General features: G+C 33.7%; 1 protein-coding gene across 1 annotated transcript in view; it reads right to left on the reverse strand.

Annotated features, from left to right (window-relative positions):
- Window positions 1–12,218, reverse strand: part of LOC150098795 (glutaminase liver isoform, mitochondrial-like) — a 270,677-nt gene that overhangs the window by 203,972 nt on the left and 54,487 nt on the right. Inside the window, exon 4 of the mRNA XM_090405753.1 lies at window positions 6,561–6,690. Within this exon, the coding sequence (XP_090261879.1) occupies window positions 6,561–6,690 (130 nt within the window). The remainder of the gene's footprint in view (window positions 1–6,560; window positions 6,691–12,218) is intronic.

Raw genomic sequence — 12,218 nt, forward strand, 5'->3', positions numbered from 1 at the left:
TTCTAGTATTACTTTGCTAACTTCACATAATTCGTAAAGTCAAAGAAGAAATCAAAATAAAGAGAAACAAATATAATAATGCAATGACGATTTTTTTTTCTTAACTACTTCTTTTCATCACTGATGCTAACATTTTTTTTTTTTTGTAGCAAACAACAGGTGGAAGTAATTTTCTACCTACCACTAACTACTATGCAAATATCATGCAATTCCAGCACCGATTGTCCGTGGGTAGCAGAATTTTGTACTTTGTTTTTTTTCTGTAAACTAATCTCAGATCAATTCCAGAATAATTATTTTATATGATTTTTATGTTCCTTTATTAAAATTAAAACAGAAATAAAAATTATATTATAAGATGATTATTTTTTGAAAGCATGAAAATATTACAATTGGAGAGTGGTTTCCATTAATTTAAGAAAACATTGCTAAAATTTGTAAAATTATTTATTTATTTTTGTACTAAGCAGCATTAACATGCAATGAAATGTCATGGTTTATATAGCTATATAAACATACCTCCCTTTCCTAACACAGATTTGAGTTATCTAGGAATAGTAGGCTTGCACTAAATGAAATGACCCAAATTATTGTGCAGGAAAAAATACAAAGGCCATTTAAAAATATGTCACGTCTGGCCAGTGAGATGAAAAATTTTCCATCTTCTTCATGTCCATTGTAAGCCAGATTCTGAGTAAAAATGTCATGTGCACATTTTCTTTTTCTGGTTCTTGTTCTGCAAAATAAGACTTGAAATTGGAGAAAAAATCTTATCTAGATTAGATCACAATATCAAACATTTTGCATGATATTGTGAGGCTACATGTGGCCTTCTATTGTCTTATGAAAAAGTATGGATGATAAGTGTTTCAATGCCCCACATATTCCTCACATGAATCATTCAAACTTCAACCTGTTCCCTTAATTGACCCAGTCTAGGATAAATGCTTCACTATTACTGATAATGGAAGCAGTTTCTGTTGAAGACCCAATTAATCAAATACAACAACAAAATGTTGACAAAAATACCAGACTTAACCCACTAGGCAGCAATAATAAGGCAGAATGGAGACTATACTGATCCTGCCCAAATTCTGTTCTTCAGAATTTTGGCAATGAAACTCTGACTGTCGATGTATGTGTGTGTGTGATAAATGTCGCATGCAGTTAATAAGAAGATGCCAAAGTTAATATTAGGTTTGTTTGTAAGCACTGCTTAGAAATAGCTGAATTAAAACTATTTCAGTTCATAAGTCTGAAACAGTGCAGTGTACTAAGTAGAAATTTTGGGTCAATGAAGGTTATCCAGTAGATTAGTTAATGGGATATAACTTAAATATGGAAATTATTTCACTGAGAAGAATTTTGGGAGTAAGAAATATGGTGGCTAAGTTATCTAGAGCACTGATAAATCTAAATAAAGGTGACTTAGTTGAGGATAAACCTTCCAGGATAAAACAGGACAAACAGGAAATAGAAAATTCTTCATAATTCAGGCAAAAATAGCTAACTTTTGGTGGTTGAATCCATGGAGAGTATTTCAATAAGCAAGAACCTTCACTTGATGTGTGCCTGGTTTATATTAATTCTATTTTAAGTCTAAAATTAAAATCTGTGATGATTCTACTGAAAAAACTATTTTATGTACATTATATGATAAGCATGTTACGCAGGCATATTTACCTGGAGCTAGTGCAAGTTATCTAAGCTATTTCTGTAACAAAAATGACAAAATTTCAGAGGTATTTACACTAGTAGGAACAAACAATTTAAAACTAGGGTTATTTCAAAAAATACAAGATGATTTTTGGGTATACCTAAAAAAAAAAAAAAATTAATTTCTTCATATAATGCTCAGATTTGACAGTAAGAAATCTATGGTCAGAGCAGTGACAATTAATTGAATTCTAAGAAGGCTACATATTCACATGATTGTCACTTCATTAATTTATGAAATCAGTTTGTTGGTAACATTAAATACTGGCCATTCCATTATATGGTTTTACTTAACTGGATTTTAATGCTTTTTAAAGATTTAGAAATGACATCGAAGCAAACTTATGGTGTGGAGGGGGTTCCAAAAAATAATAGGAAAGATGTTGACATTAACTATACAGTAAAATTAATATTAAAGTGCTTCAAATGGCATCAACATTCTATTACTCAGTGGAAAAATTAAATGCACACTGTGGGAAGTTCTAAGACGTGGCCTAGTGATAAAGCTTGGTCATTATGCATTTTATTTTGACAATGAAATGCATGATGGTAATTAAAATTTTGTCAGAAGAGAGAAAAAAAAAAAAAAAGATATGTAACTGCTTATCAGGAAGAACTGAGACTATGAGATTGATGATATGATGAATTCCTATTCGTTTATCATTTCTTATTCTTGCCAGCCTGGTTGGCTGGATGGTTAACACAGCTGCTCTTCAAATGCAGGTTTGAATTCCACTGTAGACATGGATGTTTGTGAGAGCTTTTAGGTGGGAGATGAATTTCACTACCCAATGTGAGACCACCACCTCACTTACTGGAAGCCTGAAGTAGCTTGAAAAAGTTCTATGTTTCATCTCTAGAGCAGGGTTTCCAAATTAAGTAAAAAATAAAACAATCCTTAGCCCACACCAGTCTAATGTACTACATGCAGTTTTTACAACCTTTTGTAGTTGGTGATATAGGTAACCAAAATTCAAGATGGTTCATTTCTAAGATGTTAATGTATTTTTATAACAGCAAAAGTGAAAACAGAACTTAACTTTTAGTCTTTCAAAAATACACTCCCTGAACACTGATAAAATATATATATACAAAATGAAAGAAAATATTTGCAACAAGTAACTACAAGGATTAATCCAGTGATCATAACTGGTTGGCATAATTCTCATGCACAAAATATTTATAATATAGCAAAAAATGATTTTTTTTAAAAAAAAAACTCCAGCTTACTTCACTTTATAAGTTTCAATAATGAATGCTAACATAAGAGAATTTTAATTTGCTCTCTCTCTAGAGCAAAATTTCTCAGTATACTAGTTATATCAACCATGACATAATTGGTTTACTAAAGCTACACATCTGAAACACATCTAATGAAAAAACAACACATCTACATCACAAATCTTAAAACAAACCCCACCTCAACATCACCAGAGTTAAAGATCAGTACTATCAGCATAAGAAGCCTGAATGGCAAAGAAATGGAGCTAGCTGAGGAATTAGATAAGTACCAGATCGAAATAATAGGGATGACTGAAACAAAAAAGACCAAAACTGGTGAGATTTTTCTGAGCAATAAATATAAAATGTTATATTCAGGCAATGACAATCAAGGAAAAGAAGGAGTAGCCATAGTATTCAACACAAAATACGAGGCTAATCTTCTTGAATGGAAGGCAATATCAAGTAGAGTGATATCGACAAATATCAAAATGGGGAACTGAACAATGACACTTATTTGTGTCTATGGCCACACAGAAGGTTCCATTAAGGTAGAAGTGGAGATATTTTTTGAGGCTTTAGAGAAGGCAACTGACACTATGAAAAAGGAAAAGTTGGTCCTTGTTGGGGATCTAAATAGCAGAGTAGGAAATGACTGGGAGACATACAAAAATATTTTGGGAAAATTTGGAGAAAAGAGCAAAGCTAATAATAATGGCAAATACCTGTTGGATTTCTGCTCAGGACATGTACTGGTTATTACTAACACCATGTTCCAACATAAAAATGTGCAGAAATTCACATGGAGAGAAGAGGCTAGGAATAAGAAAAGTCTCATTGACTATGTTATTGTTGATAGTGATGTTTTCTCCCTGGTGCAGGACACCAGAGTGTACAGAGGATTTGAAACTGGAAGTGATCACTATTTAGTCTTGAGCAGGATAAAATTGAATTTCATATTGAAAAGAATAACATGTAAGAAAGTTTTAAAGCGAATAAAAGTTGAGCAGCTCTCAGATGTGAACTGTAGACTAAAATACACAAAGATTATTGAAGAAAAAATGAAAGAGTTTTATAACAGAAATCAAACCTTGGATATTCATTGGCAAACTCTGAAGAAAACATTGATTGATTCTGCCAAAGAGGCATGTGGTGAGGTTGTCTGCAAGGATAAAAAAAATCAGAACTCCCTGGTGGATGCAGGAAGTTAAAGAGGCAGTGAAGGAAAAGAAGAAAGCATATCAAAAGTTCCTGTCAAATAAGTCAGCTTGTGCTCTTAGAGAATACAGAGACAAATGCAAGAATGCTAAACACTGTAAAACTAGCTAAACAAAAGTCATTGAAGGACTTTGGCAAGAATATAGAAAATAAATATCAAGAAGGTGGCAAAATATTCTGGTGGTTGTTGAAGAAGCTTAGGAATGGAGGAAAGAGTGCTGTAAAAGGAGTTAGAGATGATAAAGGTAACATGAAAACTGGAGAAAAAGATATCCTTTAAATATGGAGTAATTACTTTGAAAAACTGCTAAATGAAACAAGCAGTGATGACAGCACAGTGGTAAAAAACACTGACCAGGCATGCAGTCAGGAATACATATCCATACTTGAAGTAGAAAAAGCCATCAAAGGCTTGAAATGTGGAAAGGCAGCAGGAGTAGAGGATATTTGACCAGAAATGCTGAAGTATGGTGGTATAAAAGTCTTACAGTGGCTGCACTGCATAATTCAGAAAGCCTGAACAGAGGGACGAATTCCCAATGATTGGAGTAGTGCTCTCATAGTATCCATATATAAAAAGGGAAATAAAACTGAATGTGAGAATTACAGAGGTATTTCCCTACTGAGTGTTCCTGGCAAGATCTATGCCAGTATACTTGAGAAACGGTTGAGAAGAATTGTGGAAGAAAAGCTTGGTGAAGAACAAGCTGGATTCAGGACAAATAGAGGCTGTCAGGATCAGATCGTCACTTTACGACAAATAGTCGAGAAAGCATGGGAATATAACAAAGATCTGTATTTAAGTTTTGTCGATCTGGAAAAGGCATATGACAAGGTGCCAAGAGAGAAGCTACTCAATACGCTGCAGTTATATGGTGTCAATGGGGCATTATATCAAGCAATACTTAGTCTTTATTTGAGTTGTAAGTCAGCAGTTAGAATTGAAGGAAGTTGGTTTAATGTTAAATCTGGTGTGAGACAAAGATGTACATTATCCCCTCTGTTATTCATTATCTATATGGATCACATTATGAAGGAAAGTGGTATTAAACATGATATTAAAATTAGAGATGTTAATGTCAGCTCTTTGCTTTATGCGGATGATGTTATACTTCTAAATAAATCCGCTACAAATATGCAAGATTCTCTGACTAAATTGAATAGCTGTTGTAATAGATATGGTATGAAGGTCAGCAATAAAAAGACAAAGACAATGAAAATAGGCAGAATCATTGAAAATGTCAACTGTGTTGTGAATGGAGAACCTGTGGAACAAGTAAAACATTTCAGTTACTTAGGCACAATTTTTACTAAAGATGGTAAACTAAATATAGAAATAGACAACAGAATCAACAAAGCTGGTATCGTGGGAAGTCAATTGAATAAATTCATATGGAATAAGAAAGAAATTAGTCGGAACACTAAATTAGCTGTATACAAGACTGTGTTCAAACCAATTTTAACTTATGGATCTGAGAGCTGGGTCAGAAGTAAAACACTTGACCAAAGACTAGAGACCGCAGATATGAGAGTCCTGAGAAAGATTATAGGAGTGAACAGATGGCATCAATGGCAATATCATATTAAAAACGAGGATATTAGGAAAGAACTTGACATTGTCAGCATCCAGGAATGCGTTAGCAGAGCTAATCTCAGATGGTATGGTCACTTAAATAGAATAGGAGAGAAAAGATTAGCAAAACAAGTGTTCTCTGCCAGGTTGGCAGGAAAACGACCCAGAGGAAGACCAAGATATAGGTGGATTGATACGGTACAAAGTGCCTTAGACGATAGAAATAAGATCTGATAATGTTGGAGTCTTGACAAGTAACAGACTGATTTGGAGGAAAATTGTAGATAGGAAGTTAGTAATGATATAATTTTTTCACGTAGCACTATCATATCCTGTACACCCCTTGAGGGTACATGGCAGGAATTTGATGATGATGATAAAGCTACACAAACCAAAAGAGCAGATTCTACTAAATAATAATATAATTTATCAAGGATATGAAATCAAAAAAAAAAAGACAGGACAATGAAACTTTTTTTTAATCAGGAAAAGGAAACTGTTGTTTCCTTTTTCTGATTAAAAATGCAAATACAACTGATTGATAACAACAAGATTCTTAAACATATGGACTATGATACAAAGAGAAAATCCACTTTAAAATGTAAAATTTCAAATAATTTTCTGTAATTTCCAATACATTGTTAATGGTAAATTTAAAAACTTCAGCTACTTCACATAATTAAAAAAAATAATAATAAACCAGTGAATTCATTTAACTGTTTATCAGTAATGGAGACTTTATAATATTTGCAATACATATTATAAAAACACATTTTTCATTTAAATTGAAGCAAATATAAATAAACTGTTTTCCTAATGTTAAGTGCATTACCTTTCCTCCTGTATTTACTTTACATTTCCAATAAAAATCCTCGATGCTTTTAATGAACTCTTGAAAATCCGAAATCACAAAGTGATTACGAAATGCACGGCTGATGAGGACAATATTCTCTTTAATAATACTATGAAATCATATAAAAACATCCACATCAGTCAAAGCTAAAAAGAAAATGCAACTATTTATGACAACTGAATGACTAAATTTATGACTATTAATGACAACTAAAATGAAAATTCCAAAAAAAAAAAAAAATGCACTGTATCAATTAATGGAATGATTAATCAATCATCGTACATTTGTTAAAAAAAAAAAAAACTGCCTCATATTCACAATTTGCAGTAACCTATTTCATAGTCAATTCACAATGAAAAAATTTCAGATATCCAGAGTACATGATAACTTGTCCATCAAGTAAATGCAGATATACTGTTCAACAGCAGGGTATGTAGATGTAAATCAGAAATGAACTTTTTAAAATAATTTGTAAAAAATTAATCCAACAAGAACAACTAAATGCAATAAATATAGAATAGTGATTTTGTCCCATATACATAAACAGCATATTTGTCTGCTTCCAATTTTAAAACTTACTGAAAGGGAGATTAATTATGTGATGGAAGTTAATTTTCCACTTGGTTAGACTATAATAAATTTAGTTTAATCCTTTAACCAAGTGTTTGCAAACAAAGTTTGCACCTGAAGTATCTTCAGGACTGAGGCAACTCATAGTAAAGGTGGACCAAGCTCTCATCACTCCTTGTCTCAGTATCTCCCATAATGCAAAGCACATCTCCTTGCAGACATGTATAATGCTATGCATTAAGGGAAGGGCCACTACCCAGACCGGTGTTGACATTTATTCAGGTCTCGTCAGTGGGAGCCAGACCCAGAAGTGGTGATACTAAGGCAGAAGCAATGGAGAGGTCATATTTACTTATATGAGTTGCAGACCTTGTTTGCAAACACTTGGATAAAGGATTAAACTAAATTTATTATAGTCTAACCAAGTGGAAAATAAACTTCCAACATCTTTCTCTAAATCCAGAGTAATAATAAGGCGGTAAACCTTTTGGCAACTTGTATAAGTAAATATGACCTCTCCATTGTATCTGCCTTAGTATCACCACTTCTGGGTCTGGCTCCCACTGACGAGACCTCAATAAAGGTCGAAACCGGTCTGGGTAGTGGCAGTGGCATATTTAGGTATTTGCTGCCCCTCATGACCTGCCCATAGGCAGGTCATGATCCCAACCTCCAGTGACTGAAGCTGCTATAGAATCCAACTTGCTCCACATCACGTAACTTTCTTCTAGTTGGCGTCATTTTCAATTTCAAACAAAGTGGAAATTATTTCCGTCCATCCCTCATGAAGACTCCAACAGGTATCGTCACAAGCTGACCAACGAGAAGGCGAAGGACGTTTGATTACTTTTGCAAAAGTTTCCAGGTGCTTTCTTAGAACACTCCACCGATGTGTTGAAGATGTGAAAAATACATACAGTTTCTGAAGGAGGACATCAAAAAATGCGGAAGAGTATGAACAGGATTCGGCAGCGCAAGTACCAATTTGAGACGGAAAATATCCAGCGCACGGTATGATTTCTGCCAATGGATTTATTTCAAGAATTCTTGCTTGCAGTCCTGTGTACTTGCCTGACATGTTACTAGCATTATCATATGCCTGCCCCTCTGCAATTTGCTATATCAATTCCAAGCTCGTTTAGTGAAATCAATATCGCCTCTTGTAACTCTTCAGATCTGTGACTTACGTTAGGAATGGAACTCAAGAAACGCTCGTTCCATGTTCTTTTACATATCGTACAATGAAGGACAGCTGATCAACATGAGACAAGTCTAGTTTTGAGTCAACACTTATGGAATAGTACTACGCTATTTTAAGTTCTTCCACAATAAATCTGATTACTTTCTCACCCGTTATTTTAATAAATTCCTCATGCGTGACAAAGGAAAGATAGGAAATGAAACTTTTTCCTTTTTTTTCCCAATTTTGGCAATGTGCTCAGCAAGAAAGGGATCAAATTCACTAATCCCTAATGTCTTTTGTGTCAAGTTACCGACAACAATACAGTAGCTTTCTGTGCACGTGTCTCGGTCTGTATAGTTATGCAGAATCTGATTACATGCCAATATGCTTGCAGACTAAACTTACGATGAGGAAAAGAAAAATATTTCTTTACTTGTGAGTAGATGCGGCATATAAGGAACATGTTATAACTAAAAAATGAGAGCTTGGAAATTTCTGCTGCCCGTCAAAATTTGCCGCTCTAGGCCCAGTCCTATACGGCCTATACCTAAATACGCCATTGGGTAGTGGCCCTTCCCTTAATGCATAGCATTATACATGTCTGCAAGGAGATGTGCTTTGCATTATGGAAGATACTGAGACAAGGAGTGATGAGAGCTTGGTCCACCTTTACTACAAGTTGCCTCATTCCTGAAGATACTTCTGGCACAAACTTTGTTTGCAAACACTTGGATAATTAAACTAAAATTAATTATGTGATGTGATTGCATTTACTTAAATGAAGTCAAATGATATTCAAAGCTCTTGTAGTACAGGACACAGTTTTTCATATAAACAAATTATATCTTTAAAAAATAAAGTTATCTGAAGATCTTAAGTTATTTTAAGAAGGTTACCTTAAAAAAAAACAAGTCATCTTAAAATCTTAAATTACCTTAAAACTTATCTTAAGAAAAATAATAATAAAGTTGGGGTGCTTAAGAGTAAAAGCTGTATAACTTACAGATTTCCACATAGCCTTTTAAGGAATCCAAAGAAACAACCAGGTTTCTAACCTAATGTTCCATCCTCACCTTCTTGCAGCGTATGCCATTAGGTATATAGAGAACAAACAAGGATGGGATGGCAATTTGAGATTTAGTCAAGCAAACTGTATTCTTATTGGCTTAAACCATAAATGACCAAGCCAGAATTTCATTTGGGTTTGGCCATTGCCCAGCTAAACAGGCCATTGTTGTTTTTATTAGGAAATAAGGATAGGCAGCACAAACTCAGCTACTGGAACTAATTCCAGAACACATCCCAACTCAACATCAGCAGAGTTCAAGATTGGTACCATCAATGGAAAAGAAATGGAACTAGTAGAAGAATTGGATAAGTACCAGATCAACATAACAGAGAAAAAGAAAGCAAAAATAGTTGATATCTTTCTAAGCAAGAAATACACATTGTAATATTCAAGCAATAACAATCAGGGAAAAGTAGTAGCAGCTATATTATTCAACACTAAATACTAGTATGCTCTTCTTGAATGCAGGCAATATCAAGTAGTGATGTGGGCAAATATCAGAATGGGGAACTGGACAATGAGACTAATTTGCCTAAGGAAGAAATGGGACAATTTTTCAAGGCATTACAGAAGGTAACTGACACAATGAAAAAGGAAAAGTTGGTCCTTGTTGAAGATCTTAACAGCAGAGTAGGAAATGATTACTAGACATATAGAAATGTTTTGGAAAAATTTGGAGAAAACAGCAGGACAAATAATAATGACAAATACCTGCTGATTCCTATTCAGGATATGAACTAGTTATTACCAACACAATATTCCAACATAAAGATGTACACAAATTCACATGGAGATAAGATGCAAGAAATAAGAAAGGTCTCAGAGGTTGTTGATAGTTATGTTTTGATTAAGTTATTAAGTTATGATAGTTATGTACAGTATACAGAGGAATTGAAATGGCAAGTGATCGATTCCCATTTAATTTTGAGCAGGATAAAATTTAATTTTATATTGAAAAGAAGGTTGTGTAAGAAAGTTTTAAAACAAATCAGAGTTGAGCAGCTTTCAGACGTGAACTGTACACAAAATATACAAATATCATTGAAGAAAAAATGAAAGGTTGAAAGCAAGAAGAAAACTTTGGAGATTCATTGGCAAACTATGAAGAAAACATTGATTGACTCAGCCAAAGAAGCAGGAAGTATTTCCCTACTAAGTGTTCTTAGTAAGATTTATGCAAGTATACTTGAAAAACGGTAAAAAAAAATTGTGAAAGGGAAGCTTGATGAAGAACAAGCTGGATTCAGGCCAAATAGAGGTTGTCAAAATCAGATTTTCACTTTAAGAAGACAAACAGTCAAGAAATCTTGGGAATAAAACAAGGATCAGTATTTAAGTTTTGTAGATCTGGAAAAGGCACATGACAAGGTGCCAAGAGGAAAGCTTTTCGAAATGATACAGTTATATGGTGCAAATGGGATGTTATATTGAGCAATACATAGTCTATTTGAGCTGTAAGTGAGCAGTTAAAACTGAAGGCAGTACAGGAAGATGATTTGACATTTAATCAGGTATGTGACAGGGATGCACATTATCTACCACAGTTATTCATTATTTATATGGATCACATTATGAAAGAAAGTGATATTAAACCTGATATTAAAATTGGTGATCTTAATCTCAGCTCTTTACTTTATGTGGATGATGTTATACTTCTAAATATATCCAGTACAAGTCAGGATTCCCTGTCTATGCTGAATAACTGTTGCAATAAATTTGGTAAGAAAATCATCAATAAAAAGACAAGCACAATGAAAATAGGTGGAAACACTAAACACGTCAGCTGTATCCTGAATGGAAAACTTATAGAACAAGTAAAACATTTCAGCTATTTAGGCACAATTTTTAGTGAAGATGGTAAATTAAAAATCAAAATAGACAACAGTAAGCAAAGCAGGTCTGGTAGGAAGTCAGCTGAATCAATTTATAGGAAATAAGAGAGAAAGTAGTCAAAACACTAAATTAGCTGTATACAAGACAGTGTTCAAACCAATTTGAACTTATGGAACTGAGCACTGGGTTAGAAATAAAACATTTGATCAAAGACTAGAGACAACAGATATGAGTGTTCTGAGAAAGATTAATGGAGTGAACAGATGGCATCAATGGCAGTGGCATATTAAAAATGAAGAACCTGCCATTGTTAACATTCAGGAATGTGTTAGTAGACTAATCTCAGGTGGTAGGGTCACTTAGAGAATGAGAGAGAAAAAATTAGCAAAACAAGTATTCTTTGCCAGGTTGGCAGGAAAAAGATCTAAAGAAAGACCAAGTTGTAGAAGGACTGATGCAGTAAAAAGAGCCTTAAAAGATAGAAATATAAGATCTGATAATGTTGGAGTCTTGACAGATAACAGAATAATTTGGAGGAAAATTGTTGGGCAGAAGTTAGTAATGGTGTAACTTTTTCATGTAGTTCTATCATAATCATCCTGTACATTCATGGAGGGGTATACATAATCAGAAATTTGATTATGATAATTTCTTGATATATTTAATTTAATGAAGATCAGGATATTCTAAACGTCTGGAGTTGTTACTTTGAAAGACTTAAATGAAACAAGCAGTGACAGAATAGTATGAAATATTCAAGAAAAATGCAAAGAGAAGTGCATACCAATACTTCAGGTAGAAAAAGCCATCAGAAACTTGAAATGTGGAAAGGCAGCTGGAGCAGATGATATTCGATGATGAAATGCTTAAATACAGAGTGATAGAAATATCACAATCACTTTGTTATGCTCATTTGTTACAGTGTTATATATACTGAGTGAAACTCTCATTAATGAGAAATAAGTTTTTTTATTTGATAAAG

Source organism: Typopeltis vanoorti, chromosome 15 (genome assembly GCF_054136105.1).
Source record: "Typopeltis vanoorti isolate ZY-2024b chromosome 15, IOZ_Tvanoo_1.0, whole genome shotgun sequence".
NCBI classification, from domain to species: domain Eukaryota; kingdom Metazoa; phylum Arthropoda; class Arachnida; order Uropygi; family Thelyphonidae; genus Typopeltis; species Typopeltis vanoorti.